This window comes from Paramacrobiotus metropolitanus, unplaced genomic scaffold (assembly GCF_019649055.1).
Source record: "Paramacrobiotus metropolitanus isolate TYO unplaced genomic scaffold, Prichtersi_v1.0 Parri_scaffold0000032, whole genome shotgun sequence".
Classification (NCBI taxonomy): Eukaryota; Metazoa; Tardigrada; class Eutardigrada; order Parachela; family Macrobiotidae; genus Paramacrobiotus; species Paramacrobiotus metropolitanus.
The window spans coordinates 850,257-868,883 of NW_026570252.1; the positions used below are offsets into that span (position 1 = coordinate 850,257).

Below are 18,627 nucleotides of genomic sequence, written 5' to 3' on the forward strand. Positions count from 1 at the left end.
CCCAGCGCTAATTACACGGTAACAGTTACAAAAACAAGCAACCTCTCGAATCATTTTCATTGTGCAAGCTACGAAGCGCCGAAAGTGCGATATTTATCCACAATGGTTTTCGATACATTTAAATCAATCTGACAAAAATGAAACTAAGGATCTATCCATGGAACACAATGAGAGGCTGAATGTTATTACCTTCTGTCCTGGGAACGTGCCATTCGTGCTATTAGCCGTGAGTGCCATGTGCATGGACTTTTTTCCGGCTTCGTATCTCTTGAACTAATATCGCGTGCTGAGTGATCCAGTAGATGAACCGTACACTGATCAAATGACGGATCAAATCCAAGTATGCTTTGTACGTCAATCTACTTTACCGAAAATTACTGCACATGGCGCCAATGGACCAGTGATTTCAAAACTTGTTTCCAACAAACGTTTCTGTCGATGAATACGCAGATGAATTTCAGTTGCTTTTTACATAGACAATAAAATTTATTGCAAATACGAATAACCAAGATGCGACAAGCCACAACGGCCAATATAGCCCTGTGGATGCATAGGTCATAGGGAACCGTTCACCATCTTGATAATGCCTCTATAAGAACCTGTAGCCCGCCCGCTACCCTAATCCATCGACACAGACAGCCGACGGCGATGCATGCTGCCAGAAATCCCGTCCAACCGGCGAGCCCAGAGTTCATGCAGCACGAGAGCAAACCATACACGATAAGCCCTACCACGAAAACGACAATGCCCAGAACAAAGATAAAACGAGTAGCATCTAGCGAGCCTGACAGTCTCTTCGGAAAAGTTTCATGCTTGTCAGCAGCGTCTTTCTCGGGCTCGTTCTTCTCGGATCTGTGTCCTATTCTGTGTGGAATGCGGAGAAAGTGGTGTCACCGCTGTAGTGGGAAGCTCTTTGGGACTATTGTAGTGCTGCTGCACTTGAAGAATAGCTTTTTCCAACTGTGCGACACGCGTCCTATACGTGGCAAATTCGTGCCTAAAAATTAATCAGGTTTTATTGTCAAATGTCGAAATCAACAAGAAACGATGCACTCAAACGCAGTTATATTACTGTGTAAAAATCAATCGCAGTCGCACTTATTTTTCGCTGCCTGGGACGCGAATACGCAACAGTTCTCTTAAAATCGAGCGTTTTCTAGTAAGAATTACTTTAATTATCACTTACATTCCGCGAATAAGGTTGAACGTTTCAATGGCGATAGACTTCCGGGATTTGAACCATTTGCAATTTTCTTTGTTTATAATAGTGATGTGCTACTAAATAAAACTAAATAAATGCTATTTAATTAGTAAAAGCTTCCCTAAAATTAAATGTGTAGTAAACAGTAAAGTTTACAGGCAAAATTAGTAAAAGTAAGTAGATATTCAGCTACAATAGTAAATAGTAAGTAAATTGTAAGATTTAGCTTTCGTTAAATAAAAGTTATTTACTAATTCATTTACTAATAGAAATTTAGCGAATAACCAGATAAAAAACTCATTGCTGTACTTGGGTGGGTTCATCATTAACGGCTTTGCATACTAAAGTTGGTGCTCTAGCAGACGGTGGTAGTGCTGTTCACGTAAACGCAATGTACCGCCAACCCGAAACTGCGGTTACGTTACGTATAATTATAGGCATTTGAAACAGTGAAATGCAGCAGCAGCCTGGCAAGCCGATTGTGCAGCACAGTTGTACTGTTACATTTTGCCTTTACAGACCATATATTCGCATAAAGTACAGTAAATTTTAATTCCTTCATGAAATGCACAAGCGTCTCAGTATGATAATAACATTGAGTTACAAATTAAATTAAATTTATTTAGTATAATTAGTAAGTAAGTGGTTGGGAAAAATGGGAATAGTAAGTAATAGTAAGTATTTGAAAAATTTTGAGGTTAATAGTAAGTAATAGTAAGTAAAAGTTTTGGAAGATTAGTAAATAGTAAGTAAGGTAGCAGGAAGCTGTAGTAGCACATCACTAGTTTATAACTTTGGAAAATCTCAATTTTCGTTTAAAACTTTTCTTCACTTACAACTGTTTCAGAAAATTAGACGTAAGGAACACAAGATATTAAACGAAAAATTCAAATTAAACTGGAAAGCATTCATTTTAATTTGCAAATACATGTAATACGTAATTTCATGAACATGAAATCTGACAGTTCCCCGGTAACTATCCGTTAAGGGCGCGTTACAGTAGGCATCCAAACTTAAGCAAACTGATTCCGGCGATGCATGCGGCGAGAAAACCCATCCAACCGGCTAGCACCGGGTTTACGCAGCACCAGAGCAAACCAAACACGATAAATCCTGCCCAGTACATGGCGATGATCACACAGAGGATGAAAGTAAAATGTAGGAGCCAGCACGGCATCCTCATCGGCCACAGTTCTATGCTGGTATCCGCATCCTTTCCCGGCTCGATCTTCTCAGACTGTGCTGTGGTCGGAGTGGAACGCGAAGATCCTGGTGTTTCAGCGATGCCGAAATGCTCTTGCGGCTGCTGGAGCTGAGCGATAGTTTGCTCAAGCTGCTGTACACGCTCTGTACACTTTGCAATGTGATGACTGCAAAATAGCGGCTCGTTGGTTTCAGTGCCAATAACCGTGTGTGACGTAACCACAAGAACGTCACATGACTGCTTTGTAGTGCCATTAATTTGGCAAAGGCTATTTTGCCGCATTTTTTCCCAGTGCGGCAAAATACTGTAGCTAAAGGCTATTTTACCGCAAACACTGCGGCAAAATAGCCACTTCGCATTAATTTGGTCTTTTCTACAGTGTCAGTGTAGTGAATCTATATAATGGGCATAGCGCCCTAGAATTCAACGTAGAGCCTTAGCGTTCACCTAGATACATAATATATTATTAACAAATCAGTCATTTTCTTATTTTCTTAGAGCGACGAAGGATGCCGATCCAAATAGACGTTAAATAAGCCGATTTCTTTTGTGGAATACAGTGAAGCCTGTCTTTTACAAACACCGGTAAATACATACACCTGGAAATTACATACGCCGAAAGTTTAACCGGCGCGTCCCATAGACTGTAATATAACTCTGTGTAATACATACACCTGGATAATACATACGGTTTTGCTTTAACCGTAGGTGTATTTAGTAAACAAGTTTCACTGTACCGCCTTTCAGTACAGATACCTTGGACTTGGGAAACAGTGCATCGCCTCCTTCGTCTTCTCATCGCCATTGACGGCTATCGGAAACTCTTCTTCCATGCACAAGAGTTCATCGTCTTTCGCTGTGGTATTGGCACTGTTCGGGTCGCCGTCGAATAGTTGGTCAGGCTGGTTCATTGCCAATAATGCTGGCAAAACTGCCGCAAGGACACACAGCCAGACCTGCATAACGTGCATTCCTGCTGGGATCGCTTGGTCAGTCAGCGAAAATTACACAGGAAAAGACTGTCGGGACGATAATTATTCCCAATAATACATAATTCAACTGGTGGCTCGAGAACGGGGCGGAATTCGGTGCGCTGTGTCTATAGGGACTTTCAGCAGGGATCGTTGGTGCATAGGATCCACTCGATCATGTGATAAAAGTTTTACTGCCAGCTGTCTCTTTACACTGCGAGTCTGCGGGTATGTTGATACAAGGTTTTCCCCGCCGAACAGCACTTTATATGCAAACCAACGCACTTCCTGTCCCTGTCTTTTTTGCCCTGAGCAAATTCCGTACAGTGATCGATTGCTAAGTGCTTTCTATCGGTACATATTGTCAGGGTTCTCGGCCGGTAAACGGTGTCTACAATAATCCACATCCTTTTAAGTTATTGCTCTAATATATCTTAAATTCATGCACCATAAGACACTATAAACTTTACATATTGTACTGTAATTATAAAAAAATACTGGAGACTGCTTTTGACTAAACACATTTTATGGAGCTTTTGCGAACTAAATGCGAAGCGCACGTGGGATGTCATAAATTTCCTAAGTTTTTTCCGAAACGCTCGAGGTGAGTATTTTGCATTTAGGGTTTTGATTCCAATTTCAAAAACAAATATAAAATGTCGTTATAAAAAAAAAACGGTTTTAAGTCCACGTAAATTTCCAAAAGCTGTTGTACAGAGGGTTATTCAGCCAAGTGTGTTCACTTTCGAAAAAAAATTCATATGAATCGGCTTTTGGTTGGAGGGTCGCTGTAAACATTTCACTAAAACGACAAAATAGTTTGACTGCTTTTTGCAAATTTTGGTGAGAATCCAGCTTTAAATGCATTCCTTATCTGCTGTTGACCAGAAGACTTCGACTTCAAATTCTTGACCAGTCGAAATTTCACTTTTATTTGGCTGGTTTCAAAAGGCAAGTCCGTTTCTCGAATCTACACGTTTACAACTTTAAAAAACGCTGATCCGGATTATTTTTATGGGGAAATCGATGTAATGCTTTCGCGGGTAAGTGTGTAGGACCGGTTGAAAAAAACGCAAAAAAGGGAACAAACCCGCGGGAACCATGCCCGTTATGCGAATTCTTACACACCGAAATGCAGCAATCCTTTTCGTCCTCCCACAAACCAAGACTGTAGTGGAGGTCTTTATTGATCGCCCTAAGGGTCTACTGTTTGCGAAAAACGTCCCGTGGCTCCAGCCAGGCGGGGAAGGAACCTTCATCCCGAAGCAGGATGGTGCTCCCGGGAAACAGTGCCGACCCAACCGGGGCTACTTCCGAATCGTACAAAAAACCAGTTGATCCATCAGAAAACTGTTTGCTGAATACCCTTGACACGTTTTCGATGGAATACTTTGTGATCCCAAATTTTAAGGGATTTTTTAATCAAAGGCACGACAGTTGCTGTACCTGAACTGGTCGACTGTTGGCAACATGTCTTTCAGGCATTTAATTTTTTCTTGTGTCAAAAGATAAAGAAATCTAAACTTAATCATATTTTTATTACGACTGAATGTTGTGGTTATCCGATGAAATATTTGGAAAAGCAATATGATCTTGTGGGGACTAAATATAAGTTCGACTCGTTGAAGGTGCACGGACAATTGGCTTGGAAATAAACGTCACAAAGTGGGAACTATACGTTACAGGCGGGTCGGAGACAGCTCGACAGAAAGCAGTAGATGACTTTCTTGCACAACATCCCGGAGTCCGTGTCATGTCCAGCTCCAGTCTGACTTTGCTTGGAGCTCCCGTTTTGGACTCCGTGATCGCCCCCTTGTTTGCTGAGAAAGCGCAATCATTAACTGCGGTGTGTGAACGGATGCAGCTGCTCCCACGACACCACGCGCTTTTTCTTCTACGGCACTGCCTCGGGGCACCAAAGATCGTCTATATGCTGAGATGTAGCAACGCCTAGAAATACTCAGAGCAATTGTATAAAATCAACGAAGTTCTGCGTGCCTGTTTCCAACAGTTGTGCAATGTGCGAACCAATCACGATGACTATCCCAGCTGGCGGCAGGCAAGCCTTCCGGGTAGCAGAGGTGGTATTGGCGTTCGTCGCTCGGAGGAATTAGCACTCCCAGTCTTTCTGACTTCGATTCACTGCGTTGCCGACCTGGTGTCATTGCTACTTCCGAACCGACCGGCCGTCGATGTCTCTGCAGCGCTAGAAATTTGGAAGACCAATGCCCGGTTGACAGAACTGCCTTCACCAGATTTTCGAAAGTCACAGAAAGCGTGGGACCTCCCGTTGTGCAACGTGTCTCTCGCTACCTTGTTAGAAGTATTCCGCCACGATCAGGCGCGTCTACTCGCTCATTCGAGACCGGAAGCCGGTATTTGGCTTAATGCATTGCCGTCGGCCCATATCGGTAACCTGCTCGACGATGACACGCTAAAAATCTCCGTCGGACTTAGACTCGGCGCCAAGACCTGCGAACCGCACAACTGCGCGAAGTGTTGCAAGCCTGTCGACTGCTATGCCCATCACGGTCTCTCCTGTTCCTTTTCCGCAGGCCGGCATCTACGGCATGGTGCACTTAACAGTCTCGTTTGCCGCGCATTCGTATCAGCCGGAATCCTAGCAAAACTAGAGCCTCGCGGCACTTATAATACTGGTGGCAGACGCCAAGATGGATGCACAACATTTGCGTGGCAGAGGGGCATGTGTCTGGCATGGGATGTCACGTGTGTTGATACGGTCGCCGCTTCTCACATTAAGTCTACATCGGCAAACGGGGGTTCCGCCGCCGTCCAGGCAGAAGACCAATCTATATTCTTATTTGGTTGGTCGTTACATTTTCGCGCCCATCGCTTTTGAAACAATGGGCCCGTGGGGACCGTCAGCCATCTCTATCATCAAAGAACTGGGAAAGCGTTTACGGACCCATTAAGGAGAAGTCCGCTCTCACGAATTTCTTCGGCAGCGACTATCTCTTGAGATACAACGCGGCAATGCCGCCTCTGTTTTGGGCACCGCAGAGAGAGCGGAAATGTTTAATGAGCTCTTGTTTATTTAGCTGTTCTTAAACCGTGTACGCGTTCGGTTTGAAATGAAAATTACCCAATACGAATTTTTCAAAAAGTGAACACAGTTGGCTGAATAACCCTATTAGTTAGGAAAAATACAGTAGAAGTAGTGTACAGTATGGCTTTAGTATACTGCGTATATTAACGTTATTATAATTTTAGTGTTTGCTGTCAGACAGAAAATGGTAGTAGTGTATGTAAATGGTGTATGAACGGTCGTTTTAGTTTTTAAATCGTTTTACGACCATAGCAACAGTAATAAGTCTGTATTTCAGTAAAGTACTGAGGAACTTTACTAAAGTACTTATGGAGATACTTATATTAGGTGGTTGAGGTATGCCGAAATAATTTGTTTGCTCTGTTACAGTATAAGAATCTTTTTCTTTAGAAAAAGTAAGACGGTCTGGCCAGGTATCGAATTACGGGCTTTCAGATTATACAGTAGGTATGGTTTTGCTAATATATTGGATTATAGTTATGGTATTCTGTACGGCTAAACTGGGTTGGCGTATCCCTTTTTATTTTTTGTAGCAATAAAGAACTATTGCATTTAGAAAATGCTTGATGCAGTGAGACACCGGTAATTGTTGGTATTTGCAATACTGCGACAAGGAATAAATAATTCACAATTTCTGCGTATGGCGCACATGGGTCAGTGATTTCAATCTTTTTCCAGCGAACTGGTCACTGGTCAGTCGAAGACTAGTGAATTTCGGCTGTTTTTCGGCGCATATAGAATATTTCGGCGAATACAGACAATGAAATCTAGTGTTAAGCAAATACGGATAGCCGATACGCGACAAGTCACAGCCCCCAAAATAATTCTGTGAATGCAAAGGTTACACGGAATGCAGTCCAGTGGAGCCTCCCGGTCACGGTATGCTTTCCGGGATCAGAGGCTACTGCCAATGTGCTGCATCGCACCGGTGCGAAGCAATCTTGGCTGTTTTGTGCGGTCTAACTGGATGTCTTCGTTCAGGGGTGATCAAACGCGGAGGTACAACTGTGTAAGCCTCCGTGAATCCTCTGCAAGAATCCATAAGCCGCCCGCTTCCCTTACCCATCGACCCAGGCCGCCGAGGAAGATGCATGCTGCCAGAAAGCCCATCCAACCAGCTAGGATAGAGCTCATGCAGCACGAAAGCAATCCATACACGATAAGCCCTATGGCGAACGCGACGAAACCCCAACTAAAGATCAATCGACCAGCATGTAGCCAGTATGACAATCTCGTCAAAAAAGGTTCTTGACTAGCGACCGCATCTTTTTCGGTTTTGTTCAGCACTGACTGGTCCGCATTCCGGCTGGAGTATGGAGAATCTTGTGTCTCCGCTCTACCGACAAACCCTTTGGTGCGCTTTAGCGGCTGCTGAGGTTGAAGAACAGCTTCTCCCAGCTGTTCCATAAGCTTCTTATACGTGGCAAATTCCTGCCTAAACAGGGACAAATGAAGGCGGTGTAACAAAACAGGGATTCATTTGATATACTGGAGATTAACAAGAAAAGACAATTCTCATCGATGCAATTCGATACTCCCATGTTACTGACATCAATTTTAAGCAACGCAATCGCAGTATTTTTACTGCTTGGAAGACGCATACGCAGTTCTCTTCAAATTTCTACCGGAACGCCATTCCGGTAGAAATTACTTTCATCATAATTTTATGTGCCGCAAGTACCCTGAAGCTAAAATTTTTATGGATAGGGATTTTCGGGATTGGAGACAGTTGCCATTTTCTTGTTTAAAACTATGGAAAATTTTCGTTTTTTTCCTTTAAAATTTTTTCTGCAAAAGACCTCTCATAAAATTTGACTTTCCTTTCAGCTTGCATTACATAGCATTACAAGAATATTATTAAAAAAATAAAAAATCTGGAAAGCATTTGTTTTAGATTGAAAAACACATGTGATAATTTCAAGATGCACACAGAAATGCAACGCAAACGGACCAGCACAATCACTGACGCGGCGTTACTTCATATTTTTGCAATAGCGATTAGGACGGCTCATGAAAGACAGTACATACGGGTAACGGTGTAAATACCTTAGAAACGGGAAGCAGTGCATCACGGCCTTCCTTTTCTCCGCGCCAGTGGCTGCTCGCTGAAACTGGTCTTCCAGGCACAACAATTCCTTGTCTGCTGTTGTAACTGTAGCGTTTGGGTTGCAGTGGTGCAGTTGATTAGGTTGTTGCATAGTACAGAATGCAGGCAACAAAGCACCCAACAGTGCAAGCACACACAGACACACACGCATTTCGACTGGGATAGCTTGGTCAGTCGTAAGGTCGAAAAGGTCAGTCGAAAGAGAAGAAAGTCAGTCGTAGCGAAAATGATTAACCATAATTTAGGTGGGATGGAAATCCCGTATGTAGAAGTCAAGCGGCGATTCCTGGTGTATGAGATCTATTCGAGCAGACTTGTTTTATTGCCAGGTTTCTGTTTACAGTGTGGTTATACAGATATTGACATAATGCTGCACCGCCAAACAGAATTCTATACTAATGCATTTCCCTGCACCGGTATTATTCTTCTTGAGTACAACGATCGATTGTCAAGAGCGTGGCATCGTTATTGTCACCGCTGTCTGCCGGGAAAAGGCGGCATGATTCATGAACATGATATACAGCATCGGTTTGTTGACTGATGTTGCAGTTCGGTACAGCGATGCTTCCAGGAATAACAACGCAGTGGAAAGCATATTCATAGTATGAGGAAAAAGCATCAACCGTGCGCCACAACATTGTCCACATCAACATGAAAAACTCCCAGCGCTAGAAGATTGAAACTACAGTGTAAGGGGTACAACCTACACTCTTTCTACTGATTTTATTACGCACCGACAAATCGGTGGTCACAAAATGTGTCCTTGCAAGCGGCTGTTACGATGCCGCGAATCCAGTTAAATTTAGTAAATACACCGTCCAGACATTGAATCTGTATGCGCTCTCTTCTGCGGCCTGACAGGCAGCCGCCCACCAGTTAGGAAATGCCTTCTTCCGAATTCAGCTTTTGCGACCGGGTGGTTTCACTTACCGCTTTGGCTTGCCATACACGCTCCGTCCTGGTTATCCTAGTCACAACGATTTTTTTTAAACCATCAGCGGTTATCACAATCGTTTCTCGCGCAAACAAACCATACCTTGCAAATAACTACCGTCAATATTTCGGGCCAACCGCATCGTTTCTTGGAATACCTCGTCGGTAAACCGCAGCTAAAGTGCTTCCATTTCCATCGGGAGTCCGTATAAGATACCAACTGTTTTCAGCTTCTTATCTGCAACTTGGTGTTTGGCTATTTTGCCTGTTACCGGGAGAGGTCAATTTGTCTGTGTGTGAACTTTACGCGACGCTCAAGCGGCAGTCGCATGACGTCGCTCAAGCGGCAGTCGTACCGAAACTACATGTGTGTACAGATCAACAAGAATTTGTGTTTGGTTGGAGCGAAAATCACACACACAAATGTCAGGCTGAAGCATCGTTTTTCGGCGTGATACCACGGTCAGTTACTCTTGGAGCTTGCAAGTACAGTATATTCGTCTTGCGATTTGTGACCATTTGTTTTGCAGTACTTCGATCTGACCATTACTTTGAACGGTTGCAAGCAAGTGCAATCAGTACTTCTAAAACCCACCACACATATTTTCCCGTGTTAGTATACGATTCTCACACTCGACTGTGACCGGCAATAATGTCCCCCATGCCGGACACCGCTAAATTCGTTCCGGCAATAATGTCCCCCATGCCCGACACCTAGCAGTTCACTCCGGCAATAATGTCCCCCATGCCCGACACCGCTAAATTCGTTCCGGCAATAATATCCCCCATGCCGGACACGACAAATTTTATTGCCGCAATCGGTCCCTACATTATACAACTTTCGCAGTTGGTTTTCACTGGTAACGCTGTGGTAACGCTAGTGGCAGTTTTTCAAAGGTCACCGATTGACCTGCAAATCAGCTTTTCGTTCTAGGTCCCCCGTGTCACTTTTCTGGCCAAAGGGTTACCTTTTTGGCGATGGTGGCAGGGGGAACGCGGCAAAAATGTCCGGGGGACATTTTCGCCGGTCACACTCGACATTTGGATTGAGCCAGTCCAACAATCACATATGTTTTGGCTGCTTACACATAATTATTATGTTAAGCCATTCTCTGCTAAACTTGTAATACATACCGTTTTTCAGTATCATGAATGTACAGATACTAGTATTCTGTGACTTACAGTGTAGTGTTACAAGTGGTATTTCTCTAACGGAGATGGCAAACAATAAACTAAACTAAACTACTCGTAGCAAACATCAACTGATGGGGAATGGTTTTATTCAAGTGAAAATCCAAGTGAGAAGAGCGCGCATTTTTGGCAGCGACCGAGCGCTGCTTTTATACTAGAACATTTGGGGCAGCAGGTTGCATTAGCAGATTTTAGCAATTCTAATAAGCGTAGAACAACGTCATAATAACCAGAGCGTAAATTAACAATAAGGCGTGCCTTACAATAGAAATTAAGCATACAATGATGAATCAGTGCAATGCTCCTTATTGTTTGATGGTAACAATTAAGGTATAGTTATTAATAACTTTTGCTGGCCTAATTATGAATTTATGACGCTTCGAGGATCATATAATTATGCAGCAATATTTTTACCGTTAACAGTAGTACATAGTAGTGCCTCTGTAGTGTATTGAATTAATTTTTGTATCATTTCCATGACTGTTTTCGAAGCAAAGTCGTGTTCTGACAGCCTTATACAAGTTTGCCACAAAGCGGTCGATTTACTGGAAACCGCGCGCTTACCAAACATGGAACAAAATCCTTCATTACACATGCCGATAACATAATGTTGTCTCAAGCACAACATTGAGCTTAGCCAATAATTATGTAAACGTGGATTCTCGCTGCACGCAGACGCCGTCAGTGTTAGTGGTGTGTATTAATCTGTACCCTACTCTATGAAATTCAGAAAGTACGGTACATACAGAACCTATTCAAGGCAACAGAAAGACCAAAATATTAAATCGACACAAAAAATCTTAGAATTGACAAAAAAGTACAAGCTTTATCGTGGTGGTAAATTTTACCGGCAGTCGTCTATCAGACTTTGGTTCGCCTTAAAAGGGAGAAGAAATTAATGTTCTGTGTAGCGGTAAGGGAAAATTTTGCTGTCGCGCTTGAAGTACTGCTAATCTTATCTTGCTTTTCATTGCTCATTGGTAAATAACTGCTTGGCACTGCACGCAAACAAATGGTCAAAATAAATGGAAGAACTGTACCCAGCATCAAATATCTCACCACAGTTTAACGAAGTTTTTAGATTTGTTAAAATTACCGTAGATCTGCTTTAGCGCACTGACATACTTTTCTTAGGGTTGCCTTTAAAATACATAACTTGTCCTGAAAGTGTTTATTTACCATGAATATTTCCGAAGTGCCTCAAGACCAATCTGACTCAATTTTAAACAAATATGCAGAGTGCGAAAATCTTTCTGATCCTGACCTATATCGTGCGTGGGAAGACGAAAATCGTGGACGGGAAGCCCGCATAAAATGTTTGGAAATGTTATACCATGAATATGGTGCCATTATTCGAGCATGGGAAAACAATAACTCCTTACAACAAAATAGTGTTGCTGAGTGGAGAGGGAAGGTTAAAATATGGAGGGAACTGCTTCGAGCCCATAGAAATCCTTCTCGAAAATTGGACGTCATCGCCAGGATGAGGAGAGATGCCGATTCGCCACAAAATCCACCTCTTCAAATGTCACCGGGCTTAAAAGATCTGGTTCCGGTTGATGTGGATGCTGCTGGACTGCTGGGAGACCTCGATGGAGCCTGGAAAGACGTCAATAAGGCCTTAAGAAAAATTATGGCGGTTAATTGTAGCCATTGGCAAAATATTAGAGCCGCCCATTGCCCAGGCTACATCCATCTAACCGAACCATACTCTGAAGGAGGCCATTATTCCTGTGTTCAGAACCAAATACGAGCTCACAAATCCGTGGGGATCGATGGCAATTTTTTGGACAATTTGCACCAAGAAGCTCGGCGAGTTCTCAAATCAGACGGCATCGGCAAGACGTTGGAGGAAAGAATCAAATTTATGATTGATGATCACTTGAGAGAGGTTAGAGACGAAACGGTTATTTTTTAAGAATTTCCGGCGATTTCCGTAGTAAAATGTAGTTGAAATATCTGATTGTCGCACGGTCCACTCCGCCACATGTGCCGGCTTTGGCACATTACAAAACCTTTTCTCTATTCTGCTTTGCAATGTGCATGGAACGAATGCAGACGTTACTAGTTACGATTTAGGACCAACTGGTCGCGCGCTCTCATACCCAGTATATTATGCAGCTGTGGTGGAATGGACTGTACGACAGCTGGATACTAATTTCAACTCCGTCGTTTTGGCTGTGAAATGGCAGTTTGTGACTCATCAAATCCAACCATTCCGGGCTAAATCTTAGCTTGAGTAATGTATGAGAACTGCATTCAGCTGCACTTGTAATCCTTTTGTATCTGCTTGTAGATACGCAAGGATATCTCGCAGTTTTCAGGAACGCATTTTATTATTCTTCTGTCCTCGTTACAGTCCCTATTGGGCATGGTTTTGTTCGATATCAAATGGACGTACCTAAATCAGGTAAAATTGCCAAATTTTTAACAATTTTTTAAAAAATGCGCAAATCAGTGTACGTACATCCAGCACACAGAATTTACTTTGACAAGCAGAAACGTTGCCAATATCTTTTTGTTATTTTTCAGAACGATTTTCAAGGCATTGGAGATTGGAATATAAGTGCTTTTGGTGATGAAGTCCTTCGCAGTTTTGTTGAGAAAGATGATCAAGTTCGCTTTAAATTACGCCACGCTCTGGTGGACAGTAGATTACATGGCTTATTGGGCAACGAAACTCATTTGAAAATGGGATTTAATATGCTGTTGAAGCTTGGAAAGGGAACATTCGAAGTGTACGAGGCCGTCTGCATGCATGCGGATGTACGCTTGCACGATAACCTTCTGGTAGGTCAACCTAAACAAGCATTAATAATTATGTTTTTATTTAGGGCCTTTCCACTGACCAATTGAAAAATTATTTAGATACGTGCGCAAAGTTGGCAAGCCCAGTTTCACGAATCACAACCGATACCAGTATCCGACACCATGTTGGCTGTGAGCGAGAACAGTGAGACCAGCGGTGTTCAGGAACTCGTCTTATTTGGCCGCCCCGGTCAATTCAGTTATTCGGGGAAAAAGTATCTTGGAGGTGGAAGCTTTGGCATAGTTTATAAAGCCACGGTAAATGATAGCGGAAATACACGCGATATTGCCGTTAAGGTTGTATCAGCTATGGAGCTGCATAAAGAAACTGTTCGTGCAAAGTGGAAAGACTATTGCCGACAGTTTAGTACTGTATTAGAACTGCAAAATCCCTATGTGGCGAAATACCATAAGGTCACCGCTACCAGCGAGGGAAATATTGAGATCATAATGGATTATTACGGTAAATTCGTTTTGGCAGTTAACTAGTACGTTACGTTAACGGGACACCCATTTGCAGATGGTGACTTATCAGCGATTTTGCGAGCAAAAATCAAGCTCAGTTACGGTGTGACTGTATGCTTTGCGGGTCAGATTGCCGAAGGACTGCGCTATTTGCATGACAACCACATTATACATGGTGATTTAAAACCGGAGAACATTCTCTTACAGAATGGTGGCCAGCTATACCGGCTAGTTATTGGTGATCTGGATGATAGTGTGGTTATGCGGAGAATGATGACATGTCCAGAAGACATGGAAGAGATGCGTGGCACAATGCATTATATGGCTCCAGAAATGCTTAAGAAGATGATTGGCCAATCTGAAGACGACGATATGCCGGGAAGGAAATCCGACATGTGGAGTTTTGGTTGTATCGTCCTGGACCTGGTAAATTGTCACACGGGAATTGATAAGAAATGGCTGATCAAAGGCTCCCAGAAAATCGAAGCCGGAACAGAACTTCCAAAGCTTCGTTTTATACAGTTGATTGTGGACGAGTTGTTTGTTCCGTATGTGGACGATTCTACGCCGGCAGCTCTCGCAGAATGCATTCAGGGCTGTTTGCACATAGAGGAATATGCAAGAAGTTCTGCAGAGGAAGTAAAGCGATTTCTTTGCGAAGGTAAACTGTTAAATGCTGCAAATCCACTTTGAGACCATATGCATTAATTTGAGATGTTTTTAACAAACCTTATTGCATTCCAGAGCTTCTTACTTGGCGTAATAAGTTTGACTTGCCGAGAGCCAAAGGAAGAGAACACGGCGACAACTGGAATGATTTTAGCGATTTCGATTTTTGCTCCATGAATTTTGGAAAAATTTAATACGACGTTCATGTACCCGGTACTCATGCCGAGAAACTGTCTGTTTCTTTGTTGAGATACTTTTACTTAGAGTAGTTTTAAGGTCCGGAAAAAGTACCATATGTGTATATATATATATATATATTTGTATTTATCTTGCTGTATTTTTCTGTGACTATGCTTTTCCAGTGTAGTGTACTTTGCATGCTAGTGCTGTAGATTTGTAATGACGTCCAACCCGAGACAATGCCGAATGTGCTTTACTGTATTTACGAGCCGAACCGGGATTCTGGCGTCCGTAACGATCGCCATTATAGCACAAGCTGGTGCGCATAAAAAATATTTTGAGTCAAAATGGGCAAGAGGTCCAGCTCAGTTAAATTAAAAGACGAATCCGAGCCAAAACCACTCCACGACCTTGTTTTCAAGACTACAGAACAATTTTTAAATTTTTGAAGCTATGACTTTCAGCTCCATGTACATACATCATTTGACTAGGAATGATGAAAAACCGAAAAACGGGTGCTTTGAGCTTGGATGCCTACCAAAACAACGATTGCATTAAAAAAACAGTCAAAACGGCGGCACTCGCCCCAATTCGTACGTAGACGGTGTAAGAGATTTCAGCGTTTCAGGCAGTCTTGAAGCAGCGTTCTCGACGGTGCGGGTAAAGGAGGCAAGGTCCGCTCTGTAACGTACCAATCAAGAGACATTTGGTGCACCGCGGGGAACATCTTTGCTGCTTCGGCCAGCCGATGGTACACAACGGCGCGCTCCGCCGGGTTCTCGCGGCGAACAAATCCGATCATGTACGTTAGGGCATCCATATAAAACACGTGCAGATGCGCAAGTATTTCTTTGTCCGCAGCACTGGTGGTGCCTAAAAAATGCCCGTGATTGTTGTGTGCTCGTATTAAACACGTTGAAAATGCCAGTGCTCCTGATACATCTGCGCTGGTAACTAACTACCTTGTCGCTTTTTGCAATCCGGACATTTTCATAATACGCATTTTCGTACCGGACACCAGAGACACGGGATTCTTCGCGCTGTTCCACATGACAAAAAAATTTCAAAAAAACTGATTATATAAGACAGTAATTAGCGTTTTTCTGCAAGCTTGTGCACAAGAATAATAAAAATTTAGAAAAATTAAAGATATAGAATTTAAAATTCAGTCAGAATTCTACTACTGTCAGAAATGTTAGTAGAATTTAAAGTTTCCTAATGTGGAACAACGCAGGGAATACCGTGTTTCCAATGCCCGGTACGCGAATCCGTATTATGAAAATGTCCGGAATGTGATAAACGTCGAAGTATGCACATACGTGGATCGAAAAACACAGCGGCCAAGAGGAGATAGGTCTCCGTCAGCGTCAGCCCGATTCCGTTGAATACAGCGCTAAACCTAAGACAGAACCGGCGGAATTCCGGATCCACACCCATAAGGTCCATCCAGTAGTTGCCGGCGTGAATTTGCTCGGGACCCGGTAATGTGCAATAATATTCCCCCTTGTAGACGTACCTCATATGGTGCAGCTACGAATATCAGCCACGGTTAGGCAGAGGCAGGTCTCTGATAAGATTACTGATAATTCGTACCAAAGTACTGATGAACCCTTTTTCCGCTATTAAAATATCGCGATCCGTCTGACTGACACTATCAAATCCAGGAAGCATGGCAACAAACTGCGCCAGACGGGCTTTGTCCTTATGGCGTTTTTCGTGCATTCCCACCAGGTAACGCTGCAGTGACGTCTGTGGCTGATACTGCAAAGCACTAACTTAAGAAAACTTAGGAAGCCCAAGGTCATTTTCGAAACCTAAGAAAACGTAAAAAAAAACGCAAAAAGTCGTAAAAAGAGCAAGAATCCGCAAGTATGTCCTGAACAACTAGGTTCCTAGGTCAGTTTGGGTATTTCTATGCTCGTTTACCATTTCTTAGGGCTTCTTTCATTTTTAAATTTTGATCATTTTTTAAGCGGTCAGAACCAGAGTTTGCGATATTAAAGTCAGAGTTTAGCGCGACCCGCTAAGATCGTACCGGTTTCTGGTGGGCTTCGAGGGCGGATGCCATGAAGGCGGAGAACACAGCAATTTGATCGCCGTAGGCGATTTCGTATGCCGCGCACACTGCGCCACCGGCTTTCTGCAGCATCACGTCGCGGGAATTGCTCAGATCTGCGTACATACTGCAGTACGAAAGGGACGGCAAAAATTGACGAAATGTCGCTGAGGCACCCATGAAGCCATGAAGCTCTGTCAAAATTATTTACTGTTAACTAAGGCAGGTAGCATGAATAACACAGCAGGGGCACTGACCGCATGGAGGGACCACTTTGCGAAAGCCGGACGGGAAAGTCGTCTGTGTCGGCTGAAAATCCTCGCTGAAATGTCCACGCAACAGAGCATCCATGTCTGTTTGGTCCAGTTGCGATTTGTCAGCACTGGGTTCGTACAGAGAAGCGTCTGTTCGTGCAGTTTGCGCTGCAACGAAGCATCGACGTTTTATCGTCTAAACATTGTGCAGACCACGAAATCAAACAACATGAAGCTGTATACTTGTAAATTGGAACCGTACTTCTGCCCACAGAAGAATTCCTGACTTACTTTCATCGTGTCTTTCCAAATCTTCCATCACGATAGTACGATCGCATTAATGCTCAACCGGAATGAACTCATCTTAACCAATATTTTGTAATCTGGTATCCACTGTTTTTCGGATTTATCTGTGCTGTGTAGCACTGCGTGTCTGTTTATTCAGTGAACAGTCGGAAAAAGGTAGAAACTGTAAAGAGACACTCCAGAACATGAGAAAACTTGAAGAAACACTGCAAACGTATTCACTGCAAAAATCAGCGTGTATAAATCAGCATTTCCACAGAAACTGCATACACTCCTTATATCCACTTCAGTCAGCAGTGTTTCCTGAACAGCTACCGCACAAAACGCTTGAGGTATCTTACACTGTACACATGCATCGACAGCTACGGCTGCGTGCACGCTGGATGTTCGGCTTTTCGAAAACCGGTCGATACTCGCTTATATGATTCTGCGATCTTACCGGTGCCGGTTATGAAAGCAGTAAGCATCAGACTGATTGATGCTGTCTGCCGCGTTCTGGCTGTAGCCTGTTTTATAATTTAATTTAATCTGAACGTGTTCGTGTTGTACACTCTGTTGATTAGACAAAATCAATATGTTCGTATCATCAGATATTTGAACCGTGCACTGACCGGTCGATCGATCTCCACTGTGTTTAATCTGAAGATGTGTCGCGATTTAATTACGTATTCTAACCATAATTGCCTATCAATTGCCGGCACTGGGCTCGAACAGAGAAGCGCTAGTTTGTACATTTTGCGTTAAAAGAAGACATTTAATTTTTAGTTTTCCATTGTACTGCAATGATTGCATAGACCTGAAATCAAACTTCCAAGAATTCTGAATTAAAAAGTAAATGTTGATAGAATTCTTTTTAAAATCAAATCAACCTTGAAGAAATAAAAGAAATAATTTATAAATATAATTAACTTTCTAATATAGAAAATTCAGTTTCAATATTAATAATGATTAGAATAAATTTGCAAGAAATTGAGTTTTAAGCAAAATTAAACTAATTTCGAAAGAAATTAAGAAAGATTTGCCAAATAAAAAAAAATGTTTCCAGAAGTGCTCATTGCCAAAATGTAAAAATAACGAGTAGTCTTTTAACGCTTCAAACCAAAACGTTTTCGAAAAAAATAAAACTATTACCATTAGGTTGCAAACTTCGTTGCATTCCTAACCAAATTTGGCTCTAAATCGTTCGATAACCGGTTTGAGACTATTCGAATTTCG

The 18,627-nt window shown here is 42.7% G+C and overlaps 3 protein-coding genes across 5 annotated transcripts; 1 reads left to right on the top strand and 2 right to left on the bottom strand.

The window, feature by feature from the left end:
• Positions 1–2,176: 2,176 nt before the first annotated feature.
• On the bottom strand, positions 2,177–3,441 carry LOC129588984 (uncharacterized). The gene is made up of 2 exons (XM_055483423.1): positions 3,162–3,441; positions 2,177–2,571 (listed from the first exon to the last, which is right to left on the bottom strand). Exons 1-2 carry the CDS (start codon positions 3,374–3,376, stop codon positions 2,196–2,198), a joined length of 591 nt encoding a protein of 196 aa, XP_055339398.1. The 5' UTR covers positions 3,377–3,441; the 3' UTR covers positions 2,177–2,195.
• An 8,267-nt stretch (positions 3,442–11,708) lies between these two features.
• Positions 11,709–15,093, top strand: LOC129588881 (uncharacterized). Of its 3 annotated transcripts, none has more exons than XM_055483295.1 (6): positions 11,709–12,565; positions 12,971–13,084; positions 13,207–13,464; positions 13,543–13,945; positions 14,003–14,608; positions 14,692–15,093. In XM_055483295.1, the coding sequence occupies exons 1-6, from the start codon at positions 11,855–11,857 to the stop codon at positions 14,808–14,810; spliced, it is 2,211 nt and encodes a 736-aa protein (XP_055339270.1). In that variant the 5' UTR covers positions 11,709–11,854; the 3' UTR covers positions 14,811–15,093. The 3 variants fall into 3 exon arrangements, with proteins under 3 accessions (XP_055339270.1, XP_055339272.1, XP_055339271.1); XM_055483297.1 differs by having other exon boundaries at positions 13,543–13,740; positions 14,155–14,608; XM_055483296.1 differs by having other exon boundaries at positions 13,034–13,084.
• Positions 15,043–17,672, bottom strand: LOC129588883 (uncharacterized). The gene is made up of 6 exons (XM_055483298.1): positions 17,398–17,672; positions 17,110–17,274; positions 16,832–17,046; positions 16,390–16,557; positions 16,116–16,326; positions 15,043–15,669 (listed from the first exon to the last, which is right to left on the bottom strand). The coding sequence occupies exons 1-6, from the start codon at positions 17,423–17,425 to the stop codon at positions 15,413–15,415; spliced, it is 1,044 nt and encodes a 347-aa protein (XP_055339273.1). The 5' UTR covers positions 17,426–17,672; the 3' UTR covers positions 15,043–15,412.
• Between the last annotated feature and the right edge of the window lie 955 nt (positions 17,673–18,627).

What these genes read in the sequence shown, in the direction of transcription:
- LOC129588984 (XM_055483423.1), bottom strand. Translation starts at nt 3,376, where the DNA reads ATGCACGTTATGCAGGTCTGGCTGTGTGTCCTTGCGGCAGTTTTGCCA. An exon ending in CACTGTTTCCCAAGTCCAAG is followed by an intron (nt 2,572 to 3,161) that starts GTATCTGTACTG and finishes GCTATTTTGCAG; the next exon opens with TCATCACATTGCAAAGTGTA.
- LOC129588881 (XM_055483295.1), top strand. Translation starts at nt 11,855, where the DNA reads ATGAATATTTCCGAAGTGCCTCAAGACCAATCTGACTCAATTTTAAAC. An exon ending in GATCATAATGGATTATTACG is followed by an intron (nt 13,946 to 14,002) that starts GTAAATTCGTTT and finishes ACCCATTTGCAG; the next exon opens with ATGGTGACTTATCAGCGATT. An exon ending in AAAGCGATTTCTTTGCGAAG is followed by an intron (nt 14,609 to 14,691) that starts GTAAACTGTTAA and finishes ATTGCATTCCAG; the next exon opens with AGCTTCTTACTTGGCGTAAT.
- LOC129588883 (XM_055483298.1), bottom strand. Translation starts at nt 17,425, where the DNA reads ATGGAAGATTTGGAAAGACACGATGAAA. An exon ending in TTTGGAAAGACACGATGAAA is followed by an intron (nt 17,275 to 17,397) that starts GTAAGTCAGGAA and finishes GCTTCGTTGCAG; the next exon opens with CGCAAACTGCACGAACAGAC. An exon ending in TCGAAGCCCACCAGAAACCG is followed by an intron (nt 16,558 to 16,831) that starts GTACGATCTTAG and finishes AGTGCTTTGCAG; the next exon opens with TATCAGCCACAGACGTCACT.